The sequence below is a fragment of the Xenopus laevis genome, chromosome 2S, assembly GCF_017654675.1.
Source record: "Xenopus laevis strain J_2021 chromosome 2S, Xenopus_laevis_v10.1, whole genome shotgun sequence".
In the NCBI taxonomy this organism is placed as follows: domain Eukaryota; kingdom Metazoa; phylum Chordata; class Amphibia; order Anura; family Pipidae; genus Xenopus; species Xenopus laevis.
In genome coordinates, this window is record NC_054374.1 from 59,382,085 (window position 1) to 59,396,973 (window position 14,889).

A 14,889-nucleotide genomic window follows, 5' to 3' on the forward strand; every position below is an offset into this window, starting at 1 on the left:
CAATGTAAAGCACCCCAAATATGAAAGCCTGGGGTCCACTGAACAGTTTGATGCCCAATATGTATAGGTGTACCCAAGCATGTGGCATATAGGGACCCTAAAATGTAGACACCTCATTTGAGCTATCGGTTCTGTAATTCCAGATACTGCAAAATCAACACATTTGCATCGTTTTGGGGGGGTGTAAAAGTAGAAAAAAGTAAGTTCACCCCAGAAATCCATATATTTTCGGAAATTACACATTCCCACGAATCTAAATTGGGTATGCATGTCTTTGTACTCCAAAGTACCAAGCCGCAAACCATGCCTAAATTTGGTGATTTTGCCGAAATTTACAAAAATCACCTCAAAATTTCTAGCCTGCAGCATTGTATTACCCACATACTTTTAGGTATCAAGAGAAATCACCCCAAATATGAAAGCCTAGGGTCCTCTGAACAGTTTGATGCCCAATATGTATAGGTGTACCCAAGCACATGGCATACAGGGGCCCCAAAAGGAAGACCCCCATATGGTCTGGCATTTCAGATACTGCAAAATCAACACATTTACATCATTTTGGGGGGGTCAAAAGTAGAAAAAAGTAAGTTCACCCCAGAAATCCATATATTTTCGTAAAGTACACATTCCCACGAATCTAAATTGGGTATGCATGTCTTTGTACTCCAAAGTACCAAGCCGCAAACCATTCCTAAATTTGGTGATTTTGGCAACATTTCCAAAAATCACCTCAAAATTTCTACCCTGCAGCATTGTATTACCCACATACTTTTAGGTATCAAGAGAAATCACCCCAAATATGAAAGCCTAGGGTCCTCTGAACAGTTTGATGCCCAATATGTATAGGTGTACCCAAGCACATGGCATACAGGGGCCCCAAAAGGAAGACCCCCATATGGTCTGTCATTTCAGGTACAGCAAAATCAACACATTTACATTGTTTTGGGGGGGGGTCAAAAGCAGAAAAAAGTAAGTTCACCCCAGAAAACCATATATTTTCGGAAAGTACACATTCCCACGAATCTAAATTGGGTATGCATGTCTTTATACTCCAAAGTACCAAGCCACAAACCATTCCTAAATTTGGTGATTTTGGCAACATTTCCAAAAATCACCTAAAAATTTCTACCCAGCAGCATCGTATTACCCACAAACTTTTAGGTATCAAGAGAAATCACCCCAAATATGAAAGCCTATGGTCCTCTGAACAGTTTGATGCCCAATATGTATAGGTGTACCCAAGCATGTGGCATACAGGGGCCCTAAAAGAAGACTCCCATATGGTCTGTCATTTCAGGTACAGCAAAATCAACATATTTACATTGTTTTGGGGGGGTCAAAAGTAGAAAAAAGTAAGTTCACCCCAGAAAACCATATATTTTCGGAAAGTACACATTCCCACGAATCTAAATTGGGTATGCATGTCTTTGTAATCCAAAGTACCAAGCCGCAAACTATTCCTAAATTTGGTGATTTTGGCGACATTTCCAAAAATCACCTCAAAATTTCTACCCTGCAGCATCGTATTACCCACATACTTTAGGTATCAAGAGAAATCACCCCAAATATGAAAGCCTAGGGTCCTCTGAACAGTTTGATGCCCAATATGTATAGGTGTACCCAAGCATGTGGCATACAGGGGCCCCAAAAGGAAGACTCCCATATGGTCTGTCATTTCAGGTACAGCAAAATCAACACATTTACATTGTTTTTGGGGGGTCAAAAGTAGAAAAAAGTAAGTTCACCCCAGAAAACCATATATTTTCGGAAAGTACACATTCCCACGAATCTAAATTGGGTATGCATGTCTTTGTACTCCAAAGTACCAAGCCGCAAACCATTCCTAAATTTGGTGATTTTGGCAACTTTTCCAAAAATCACCTCAAAATTTCTACCCTGCAGCATCATATTACCCACATACTTTTAGGTATCAAGAAAAATCACCCCAAATATGAAAGCTTAGGGTCCTCTGAACAGTTTGATGCCAAATATGTATAGGTGTACTTAGCATGTGGCATATAGGAGCCTAAAATGAAGACCCCCCCTCATATGGTCTGTCATTTCAGGTACTGCAAAATCAATACATTTGCATCGTTTTGGGGGCGGCAAAGTTAGAAAAAAATAAGTTCACCACAGAAAGCCATATATTTTTGGAAAGTACACATTCCCACAAATCTAAATTGGGTATACATGTCTTTGTACTCCAAAGTACCAAGCCGCAAACCATTCCTAAATTTGGTAATTTTGCTGACATTTCCAAAAATCACATCAAAATTCTACCCTGCAGCATCATATAACCCACATACTTTTAGGTATCAAGAGAAATCACCCCAAATATGAAAGCCTATGGTCCTCTGAACAGTTTGATGCCAAATATGTATAGGTGGACCCAAGCACGTGGCATACAGGGGCCCCAAAAGGAAGACCCCCCCATATGGTCTGTCATTTCAGATACTGCAAAATCAACACATTTACAGTTTTGTGGGGGGCAAAAGTAGAAAACAGTAGGTTCACCCCAGAAAACCATATATTTTCGGAAAGTACACATTCCCACGAATCTAAATTGGGTATGCACGTCTTTGTACTCCAAAGTACCAAGCTGCAAACCATTCCTAAATTTGGTGATTTTGCTGACATTTCCAAAAATCACCTAAAAATTTCTACCCTGCAGCATCGTATTACCCACATACTTTTAGGTATCAAGATAAATCACCCCAAATATGAAAGCCTAGGGTCCTCTGAACAGTTTGATGCCCAATATGTATAGGTGTACACAAGCACGTGGCATACAGGGGCCCCAAAAGGAAGACCCCCATATGGTCTGTCATTTCAGGTATGGCAAAATCAACACATTTATATTGTTTCGGGGGGCCCAAAGTAGAAAAAAGTAGGTTCATCCCAGAAAACCATATATTTTCAGAAAGTACACATTCCCACGAATCTAAATTGGGTATGCATGTCTTTGTACTCCAAAGTACCAAGCCGCAAACCATTCCTAAATTTGGTGATTTTGCTGACATTTCCAAAAATCACCTCAAAATTTCTACCTTGCAGCATCGTATTACCCACATACTTTTAGGTATCAAGAGAAATCACCCCGAATATGAAAGCATGGGGTCCTCTGAACAGTTTGATGCCCAATATATATTGGTGTACCCAAGCACGTGGCATACAGGGGCCCCAAAACGAAGACCCCCCCCATATGGTCTGTCATTTCAGGTACCGCAAAAGCAACCCATTCACATCATTTTGAGAGGGGCAAAGTTAGAAAAGAGTAATTTCACCCGAGAACAACATATATTTTTCGGTACACATTCCCCCGAATACAAATTGGGTATGCATGTCTTTGTACTCCAAAGTACCATACTGCAAAGCTACGCTAAATGCTGTGGTTTTTATGACATTTCTAAAAAATCACCTAAAAATATTGTAATTGGCTGCATTTTTCTCACCCAATTTCTTACATACAATTGTAAAACACCCTAAATATTGATGCCAAGGGTCTACTGAACAGTTTGATGCCCAATATGCATAGATATACCAAAGCAGCTGGCATGTGCGGACCCCAAATACAAATAGTGCATATGAATTTTCTCGGCTGCCGATTCGCCTTCTGTGAACAAAGACCTTTGACTGCGCATTGTGTGCCACAAGACCCTCCTAACGGCACATGGACCCCCAAAACCATATATATTTGGAAAGTACACATTCTGACTAACCCAAATTTGCTAAAAATGTGTTTGTACTCCAAATGATCAAAGAGCAAATGACGCTAAAAAAATGTAAGGAACAACAATGAAAGCATAAAAATCCCAAAAATCAAATACAATTAGGCAAATCAATAAAATAACAAAATAACTGATCCAACGGTGTGGTTAGTGGTCAAAATGCTTGATCCACTAGTCACACTGGTAAAGCAACAGTTATTTAGGGAATAACAAGAAGGAAACTGGTAAACTGAAGAAATAAAAAAAAAAAAAAAACTAACAAAGATTCTATAAGTGTGTGTTTGTGTATACATGTGTGTACAGCTCTGACAAGTGTATAAGTGTGTGTATATCTGTATGTGACTCTGTAAAATACATAAAAAGCCAGTAAATTAAAAAAAAATATATACCTTTAGTTATATGTGTGCTGTGTATGTGTAAATGCATGTATGTATGTGTGATTGCATGTATGTGTGTGTGTAACTGTGTAAATAGAAGGGCACTTACAGTTTTTTGGAGAAGAAGGGATCAGAAGCAGATCTGCACACTCCAGGATCGCAGAGATCAACAGCAGGAAGTGCGTGGGCGGAGCTTCACACGAGGTCGGTCCAGGAAGAAGCAGCACAGTGGGAGCAGCATTCAGCACACAGGATCAGGTAAGAAGTCGGGTCCTGCGACAATCGCAGCACAGGACCCGACTGGCAGCCCCCTAGGCTAGTTGTTTAGGGGGTGGAGGGGCCAGGAGAACCTCTCTGCACTTTGATTTTTGCAGGAGTGCAGAGAGGCAGCTGATTAAAGAAAGAACGTAGCTCCTATGTTCTTGGCACTTGCAGCCTTTTTTTAAAATAACGTAGGAGCTACGTTCTTGGCAGGGAAAGGGTTAAAGCATTTGAGATCATTTTAGTTGAGCAGCCTAACATTTTCTGCACTTCTTTATATGTTTCCCCTCTCCAATCAACTTTTTAATCAAAGTAAGCTGTTCTTCAGAACAATGTCTGGAACCACCCATTTTACTCGGAGATTTTCAGAGAGAAATGTACTATAAACAGCATGAACAACATTTGCTGCCTTGCTTCCTTAAATAAGGGCCGTAATGAACACCTGTTTTTTTCACAGAATGAACGACCTCACTAATTGAACTATTATTTTGAACAAGCCTCAATTAATGATTCAATTACACAGAATCAGCAGCATGCGCCTACTAGTAAATTATTTGCCATGTGGAAATATAATTTTTTTTCCAAAAACAGTGATTATCAGACTGCTATTATTCTGAACACAGCTGTACATAGTCCAAAACTAGAGATAAAAAAAGAACAAGTGGGCACTTACTACAGATATTGTCGATTCATGCTCTGACATAGCAGACACGGTTACAGGACTCAATGGCTGCACAGCAGCAACTGCAGGGATTTCTTGTACTTTCACTTTTATTGTACTTTTGGACGGTAAATTTTTTTTAACCACATGTGGTTCGATGTTCACTTTTGGCTTTTCTGTAATCAGATCAAATAGCTCATAGTTATTTGAATTACAAAACACATTTCTAATCATCTTGCATTTGATACAGTGCTACACAGATGGGTCAAGGGTAAAATTAAGGAATATTGGCCTGGAACATTATATTTGTACTTGGATAGAGAACTGGCTAAAAGATAGATTACAAAGAGTGGTGGTGAATGGAACATTTTCTAATTGGACCAGTGTTGTTGGAGTACTGCAGGGGTCTCTCCTTGGTTTTTTGCTTTCAATGCACACCTGGTGGTGGGCATTATATAGATATATATAGATATATAGATATATAGATATATATATACATACATATACACACACATACACAAAAGGGCTTCAGCTCACACTTATATAAGCTTATACCTGGGTGCAAAACAGAAAAAAATACATATAGAGACTGAATGCTGATGCACACAAGGATTTTTCATTTAAAATAGCTTACTTTATTTAATAAAAGATATGATAGATAGATAGATATAGATAAAAAAAAAAAATTTGTTTAAATTAATTTAAAAATCTGTTAGAACTCTGTCTATTACTTTTACACTGTTGATGTACCTTTTGTTTTGCCTTCATGAGTTTGCTCTAGATCTGTCCCAGATAGTTTAGTATGTTCTGTATTGGATACGTCCAGACTAGATTTAACACTTGTTTTTTTTAATCTCTGCGATTCTAGGGGATGTAAATATGATTTGTCCATCTCCTCCTCAAGCTTCTTTGGGGATGGCTTGACACATGTTACCTGGATGTGACAGTAAACAATGTTATAGGCAGTATATACATAATAAACAGGTAAAAAAAGTGAGAGAGAGGATAGTGTTTACTCTTACCTTCAAAGAATTGCCAGAATTTGATTCTGTTTCATTCTTTATTTTTTCTCTGTTGCCTATGATTAAGTAAATCACACAGTCAGTAACATTTTGAACTAAAACTTGTACCTGAGACTGACAGGAAGGAATAAACGTTTTCGCTTATGAAATAATACAAGATCTAGACAGCAATGCATTTAGGAAAACAATTTAACTTTAAAGGAAATGTAAAGCCTCTGAACAGAAATTTTTTAATTGTTCTATCACTTTTTTTTTCTAAATTTCAATTTTTAAATGGCTAGTATAATGAAATTCAAACAACCTTGCCACCTCTGCTGGTTGATTCTTCAGCCTGAGGGGAGAAAATTCAAAAGGGGAAAAGACTGATGTTGGTCTGCTTACAAAATAGAAGAGTAATCTGACAATTTATACTCTGAACAGCAGATGACATGATTATTTCAATATCATTATATTACCAGCATAAAAAATCTTGTTAAAAAAAGTAAACTGCTCAAGTGCTTAGAATAACTTATTAATTTCTTGCGACAAGACACAGGTTCATTGAATTCAACCTTTTGTTAACTCTTAATTGATCCAGAGGCCCCCAATCTGAGGCCCCTGCAATTTGCCTTAGCAAGGGAAAAAATGATTCCAGACTCCAACATGGCAATTAGAACATTTCCTGGATTATTTTTGTACTAAAAGCTATATTTTAACCCTGTATTTTCCCAAACTCTTCTTGAAGCTATCCAAGTACAACCGATTTAGAGAGAGAATTCCACAACTTCACAACTCTCACTGTAAAAAAAAAAAAAAAAACCTTTCCAAATATTAGGATGGAACCTCCATTCTTCTAATCTAAATCTCTCTTATGTCTGCTGGAAAGACCTACTAGTACAGATTACTATCTGGCAAACATCCTAACTCATCCAATACTCAATTTCTTTACAACCACTTACTTATGGCTTTTTCCATACTAAAAACACACTTTACTAAAAATAAACTAAAATATGCACTAAACATAAAATATAAATATCACATTATAAGGCTGGTTAATAATTAATACAGATATTGCTACATGGCAGCACCTAGATCAGTGCAACTAGCATCAGCATTTAATATTTTGCCCCATAGCATCTGCTTTTATTACAGGCCAACCTAATTTTCTGCTTGATAATTTGCGACAACCCCTAAGCTTAGCTTCTCAACAGCTGCTCAAATCACACTGAGCATGTGAGTGTCACAGAAACTTTCTAAGGTGGTGACCCCCTTTGACAAGTTTCAATTCCTGGATCATTGCTGCTATTGAGAAGCTGAAACTTAAGGCTGCTGCAATAAGTTCGTTATCTAAAATATGACATTTTTAGCCATTTTCATCTTTAGGGTTTAGTTCTCTTTTAAGACAGGATACTGGATTTCATTGCAAATCATAATACTGTAAGTTTGTGCCAGAATGGTTTTATGCATAATAGATCTTGCAGACTCATTTAATTTCCTTTTATGAGAAGGTGATTCTGGGAAGGCAGTAGATGTGATCTACTTAGACTTTGCTTAAGCACTTGATATAGTACAAGCCAGGGACGCCATCAGGGGGGGGACAGGGGGGGACTACTGTCCCGGGCCCGGATGATTTGGGCAGTTAAGGGGGGCCTGGCCATGCTGCACTTACTTGCAGAACCGCCCCTGCCATCACTGAGCTGCAGATTTCGGAACGGAGGGAGGGCTGGAGCTGCATCTTCCTTCCTGTGCTCTAATTCGCCATGAAGTGTAAGTCAAGGTAAAGCCGCATGGGTTTGGATGGGTGAAGTTTGAACCTCCCCTCTATTTTATCCAATCGCCATGCAGCTTTACCGGGACTTACATTTCACTGGCGAATCAGAGCACAGGAAACTGATGATACTGGCATCTGAGCTCCCTGGCTAAGGTAAGTGAAGTTTTTTTTGTTTTGTTTTTTAACTTGTAGGGGCCCTGGCCAAATATATATTTTTTAATAACTTGTAGGGGCTCTGGCCAAATGTTTTTTTTTTTTTAAATAACTTGTAGGGGTCCTCACAAATATTTTTTTTAATAACTTGTAGGGGCCCTGGCCAAATGTTTCTTTATAATAACTTGTAGGGGCCCTGGCCAAATTTTTTTTTAATAATATGTTTTTTCTTAAACTTGCAGGGTGTCCTTGGCCACCAATTTTTTTCTTTAATTTGTAGGAGGCCCTGACCATCAAAACTTGTAGGGGGGCCCTGGGCACCAAAGTTCTTTTTTTTTTTTTTAAGTAGGGGGGCACTCAATGTTTTAACACTTATGTCTTGTGTGGCCTTCATACTGATGGGTAAGGGAGGGGGACCCAGAAAATTTTGCTGTGCGGGGCCCTGTGATTTCTGATGGCATCCCTGGTACCAGCACAGAAGGTTAATTGTTAAATTAATCAGTATTGGCCTGGGAGATAGTATTTGTATTTGGAACTGGCTGATGAAAAGATTACAAAGAGTGGTGGTAAATGGAATATTTTCTAATTGGACCAGTGTTATTATTGAAGTACCAGAGGGTTTTGTCCTTGGTCCATTGCTTATTAACTTGTTTATTAATACTGTTTCTAGTTTTGCTGATGATACTAAATTGTACAGAACTATAAGCTTGTTGCAGGATGCTGCTACTTTTCAGAGTAACTGACTGAATTCAAAAACTGGGCAGCAAACTGGAAAATGAGGTTCAAAGTTGATAAATGCAAGTTTATGCACTTTGGTAGAACTAATATAAACACTAGTTATACACTAAATGACAGTGTATTGGGGGTATCATTAATTGAGAAGGATCTGGGGATTTTTGTAGATATCTAGTTGTCTAATTCCAGGCATTGTCATTCTGTGGCTACTAAAGCAAAAAAAAGGCATTAATTAATGGGATGAAAACATAATTTTATAGGTCCCTCATAAGGCCTCATCTTGAGTATACAGTGCAGTTTTAGGCTCCAGTCGTTAAGAAGGATATTAATAACCTGGACAAAGTGGGGAGATGTGTAAACAAGTTGAAGGGATGGAAGATTTAAATTATGAGGGAAGATTGGGGTTGTTTTCTGTGGAAAAAAAAGATGCTTGCAATGAGACATGGTGACCCTTTACAAGTACATTAGAAAGCATTATAGACATATAGCAGGGAATATTTTTTCCATAAAATGGGTACCCCTTTAAACTAGAGGAACATAACTTTTATTTGAAGCAGCTTAGGTGGTTCTTTACAGTTGCGAAATGCCCTGCCAGGTGATGTTGTGATGGCTAATTTGCTAATGCATTTTAAGCAATAAATTCCATTTAAAAGTAAAAAAATAAATAAAAAGGATTCAGTGATGACAAGTATCTTACCTGCTGGTTTAGAGATTCGTAGAATTCTCTTATGTTTGGATAGTGGTTGTGGCTGAGACTCTTCACTTTGTGTTTTTTCTTGCTTGCTGACTTGCTGCAGTCTCTGTGCCTTCTCACGCCTAATCTCTTCTAGAGTTTTGACTCGCACTTGTTCTATGGATTGGGATGTGCCTTTAGCTTCCTGTGCACTGCTACGGGGTGGGGACAGACTGGAATGTGGCCTTTTTAAGTTAACTGGGCCAGCAACATAATTCCCTTTTAATTCTGACTTCATCTCCTTTTTATTATGAACATTCTCAGTCAGTGTGGTCTTTACTGGATTTACTTCCTTTCCAGCTTCACCTTGTTGCTCTTCAGTCCTTGGTCTCTTGGTGCCATGATCATTCTTGTGTATCTCATCTCTATGACTTCCAAGCTTGTATTTTTTTTCCTCTTGGCTTACATGTGTCTTTACTTTCAGCTGCCTATGCCTTTTCTCTGCATCTTTTTCAGAAAATGTCTTAATGTGCAGACTGGGCTGCATTTTAGGTGCAACTCCTGTTTCTGCATTCAAAGTCACTTTGCTTTTGCATGGCAAGAGTTCAGATTTCTGCTGTTGTTTCTGATTGGCTTTCTCTTGCTGAATTTCTTGCAGTGTCTTAATATGAAACTCAGGAGCTGGTCTGGCTGCCTTCTCTGGGAAAACAAAAGACTCAGTCATACCGACACTACAAAAACTTCTCTTCAAAATATTGATATACATTAAAAGTTACCTATTGGTCACACTGATTGTTACCTGAAGTTACTAAACCTGTTTTGCCAACCTGACAGTCCCTTCTAACCAGTCAGCATTTCTAATGCTAATGGACTACTGTTGCACATTTATGGGGGATAAGATAGGTAATGTAAAAACATTCTGTAAATGCTTTTGTGGAAAAATTATAAATAGCATGCAACTGTTATAATAGATGTTAAAAAAAGGTTTAATTTCTGGTGTCACCTTTATAACATAAAACAAAAAATATATATATTTGTTATACAGTATATACATATCTTTATTCACACAGTTAAGCCGATATTGCAAAATTAGGTCATCAGTGTACTTGTAAATGTCATAGGCGTAATCTGTAGTGTAAAATAAATATGCTACAAACTGAAGCAAAGGGCTCTCATCAGTTTGCAATCACCACTTTGCACAGCCTTCTGAAGCATTCAGTGAGAACCATGATGCTCTTGGAAAACCAAAACCACTATTTGACATTATGTAAGCACTGACCACACATGGTCCTCTCTGGTTAATGATTCCCATAGAGTTGACAATGAGAAAGAATAAAAATCTGTGTATGCAGATTCCCTCGGGATCCCCCTGATTTCTACGGATTATGATCTCAAGATAGCTTTGTCATTATCACCTTGACCTTGAGGAAGAACCATCAAGTTTTTTGTTTTTCTGTGCTGTGAAGCAGTATCATATGTTCCCAAGTTTATAAAAACTCTGATTTCTTTGTTCAGGGTTCTGACTCTTTGTGAGTTCAGAATCCACTGAGCTCATGTCAAATAAACATCTTTTCACCTCAAGTGGTCTCTGGTTGAGTTCCACAACAATTGGCAGAGAATGCGGGCAGGCTCAATATCGCATTGTCATCCATCCAGATTGATAGCCAATGACCAACAAGACAGAAGTGGCTGCCAAGAAAAGATATCCTTGACTCTGTTAATCTTTCTTTCCTCGATTTTATCAAGGAAAGGATGTGGATGAACTGTGACAAGCAGCCTGACCCGGGAGGCCACTTAAGGTATTTGTGTTTAGTCCTAACCATGTCCCTAACACGTGTGTGTTAAAACTAAAGGGAGAAGTGCACAGGACCAGCAGATTATTTAGGCAAGTGGCTGGCCACTGCTTATTTCGTGCTGTTTATAACATCTGTTCTAACCAATCCCATTAGGTATCACTGGATACTCCAAGATAGTCTGTCTACAGTATTTATGGAGTAAGACTCTAATTGGAATTAAGCCCAATAAAAAGGAATCTGCTAAAGATCCAGGACCTTTTCCAGCCCGGTCATCTGTAGAGGTGAAGGCTGAGAATATGTTTAAGCAAGTGGAACTTGCTTAACCTGCCATGAGGAATTCCTTCTGAAATTTGAATAAAGGAATAGGATTAAAAGCAGCAGATAAATTAATGTACACCATAGATATGCTGAGGGGGAAAAAGAAAATCTTGTGCTACAAACCTAACTACATGAGACTTAAAAGTAACAGACATAGTTAATGTGTATATACCAAAGCAGAAACTGATAAACTAAACTTTTCAATGCGTTTCACAGCCTGTTGCTCCTTCTCACTGCCGCCCCTTCACTCAATCCAGCCTTTCTTAAATTATTTCTGAAATTCCTTTTGAACATACTAGTTTGAATAAAAAGTTTCAGTTGTCCGCTAATGTTATATCTACTAATGTGCAGCATAATGTGGTGATAAAAAGGTATATGAGATCCTATTCTCTCATAGGAAGTGATATTATTTGACTAAAAGTACTGTGTGCAAATGCAAGAAAAAAAATTAAATTATGTGTGTGAATGGGTTAATTATAGTCGCAAGGAAGAGGTTGGATACCTGGTGTCATGATACAGGCCACTAAGAATAATAAAACAGGCCAAGTTATCATGAAAAAAATATTCTGAAACTAACAAACTGCCCTACCCTAAGTCATTGCTGATAACTTACTGGGTCCTGCCATGTGGGGGAGTGGAAGCCCATGGAGGTCCCTCATAGGTGATTTGGAGGTCACACTATAACCTAACTCAAACACAGAACCCATACATTTTATTCCAACGTTATAAAAAAACTGGTTATGGGGGTCAGTACAATATTAGTTTTCAAAGGAGTCCAAACCTGACTAGGTTTGGCATTTGGGTCACCAGATGGGAATATCTGGGCAGTGGCAGGTCGCACATTATTGATTGTTTAGTATGTGTGGAATCCATACAATAATAATTAACCTATGAATATAAGACTATTTCTCCAGCATGTCCCTGTTAGGAGTTATGATCGTTATATTATTGGCCTAGTTCCTAATGACAGTTACCTGATGCCCCTGAAAAGCAAAGATAGTCAGCTCTTCTAAACTTTGGATTTATTTAGTCGAACCCATTGCCGCGGGGATTTAGCTTGTTTGATTCCCCTTGCCTCCAGGACCAGGAAATTCTATATTTGGAGCCAAGTATACATTCTCTGTTTGTATGTCATATTTTAATGAACATATTATTTGTAACATCTTTTGTACAAATGCACTGTTGTACCTTTTATAATATTAAATATAAAATTGAATAAGTTTGTCTTTGATGCTCTAAACCACCCTAGCCCGAAAGTGTGTAGTGTGAGCCTTAACCCAAGCTGAATGGAAATGCTAGTGTGTGTGTTAAGTGTGTTTGTTGTGATGGTGAAGGGTATGGAAAACCGAATAGTTTCTGCCCCCATAACAAGGTAATTTCGTGTACATTTCCTAAAAAGATTCCAATTCTTTCAGTGGTGTATTAGATTTACAGGCCCCCAAAATTTCTAGAGCAGGGCTCCCCAGCCTTTTTTGGCCCGGGGGACCGGTGTTGTGGCAAGGAAAGGGGGGGTCGGCGTCCAATTCTGGTCACCGGCGTCAAATTCAGGCGCGCCCAGTTCAGGAGTGTCCACGGCCCAGTTCTGGGCTGCCTGGTCTAAATGTTGACCTGTTTTACCAATATTTATTGAAATTGTATATGAATTAGAGCCTCATGGGGCAGCTATACCTCCTGTGCCCCCCTGCAGCCGCAGGGTCTGCTTTCTCTAGAGTTACACCCCTGAATTAACAGGAACGGTTCACCACATATTTACTATACCTGTGCTATTAGGGCAATGATTGCATTAGGATATTGCAGGAGTGTAAAATTTGATGTGATACAATCAGACATTTCACAGAATGTTTTTCTGCACTTTATAATTCTGGTGTATTGTTGTGTGCTTATATCCATAGATTGCTATTTATGTATTATTTTGCAACTCTATGTCTCTTTAGTCTCGTCTTACAAGACAGCAGCTATGTGATGAGTAGTAGCTTAAAATATCTCTGAAATTCTTCATTCAATTGGAAAGTTTCTTACCATTAGGGAGAAAAGTAAATTTGTGCAACAAATACCTATTATTAACGGAACTCTTATCTGCAAGTTGTTCTTTATTCCTTATACACAGTTTAGTCCTGTTGGCCATTAACATTAGGAGTTATTCAGTTTGGCCACTGTATCTATAATTATTTCAGACATTTGGCCCTTGTAAGATATATTGCCATTGTATTAATGCTAATGCCTTTTACTGCTACAATGCTGAAATCATTCTGTGGTAGACTAAATACTATTTTAGCCTTGCTCTATTAAGCTCACAGTTTTGTTTCAATACCTTCCTTTTAAGTACTCTCTCCCATATATCATAAGCTACAGTAATAGTAGAGGAAAGCTCTTTACATTTTCAGTCTTTTCTGTTGAGACTAAGGAATGTATTGTAATTATATGTGCCTACAGTCAGATATCGTATATTGTCAACAGTCAGACTGTATGCATATACTGTACTGGCTTTTTTAGGGGTTTGATTTTTTGTATGAATTATCACCTTTAAGAAGTTATTAGCTTCCATCTGCAATTGCTGTCAGTAAGTATCGGGTACACACTGGATGTTCTGACCTTACTGCACTAAGGTAATGCACTTTGCATAATCTACATAACTATTGTAAATTAAACTGCCCTACCTGTCCCATTAGTGCTGTTTCATCAGCCAGGACCAAGCTGCACCTAAAGAGAAGGAACAATGTCCCAAACTCTGATGCATCCAAACCCAAGTCTTCTAAGACTGTTTCAACAACCTCCCTAAGGCAATATTGCTCTGGGTTCCATGAATATGTACTTGTTTGTTTTAATTAATGCTCTGGTTGTCCAAAAGGATGGCCAGTGTTCAGGACTTCAGCAGAATCTACAGCTTAAAAAAAAAAAAAAAAAAAAAAAAGCTAATTGCAGAGACTGTATGCAGGTATGGACTGTCTCTATTGTCCTCAGAACAAGGTAGACATTTCACATTTGCACATAATGAAATCAATCTGGGTAAAGTTGTTGTATTGTGTTAGTCACAGGGCAAAAAAATAAAAAGGTGGAATAAAGGTGATACTCATAGTACAATCATACCAAGCTTTCAGAACACTTTAGATCCTTTTTCAAGCTGACTATAGCTATTTGATATCTATATGATATATTCTGCTTGAAAAAGGAAGTACAACATTCTGAAAGCTTGCTATGGTTATCTTATTTAGCCAATAAAGGCATCACCTTTATACCACATTTCTTTATTCTAAATTAATCTGCAAAGCCATCAATATCTTCATATGCCATACCATCTTTAAGCAAGTTGGACATGTGAAGCTTAAACTGTGCCATTAAAATAGACTCAGTAAATGGGTACAGAGACAAAACGTGTTTGTCTGTGAAGCACACTGCAAAGGCAAACTATGCTCTA

The 14,889-nt window shown here is 38.3% G+C and overlaps 1 protein-coding gene across 8 annotated transcripts in view; it reads right to left on the reverse strand.

Annotated features, from left to right (window-relative positions):
* zc3h11a.S (zinc finger CCCH-type containing 11A S homeolog) overlaps nt 1–14,889 on the reverse strand; it is a 60,144-nt gene that overhangs the window by 7,347 nt on the left and 37,908 nt on the right. For all 8 annotated transcript variants that reach the window (XM_018247928.2, XM_041582931.1, XM_018247926.2 and 5 more), the window contains 4 exon segments: nt 9,385–10,059; nt 6,050–6,105; nt 5,778–5,961; nt 5,040–5,203 (listed from right to left, as the gene is read on the reverse strand). In XM_018247928.2, the coding sequence (XP_018103417.1) occupies nt 5,040–5,203; nt 5,778–5,961; nt 6,050–6,105; nt 9,385–10,059 (1,079 nt within the window).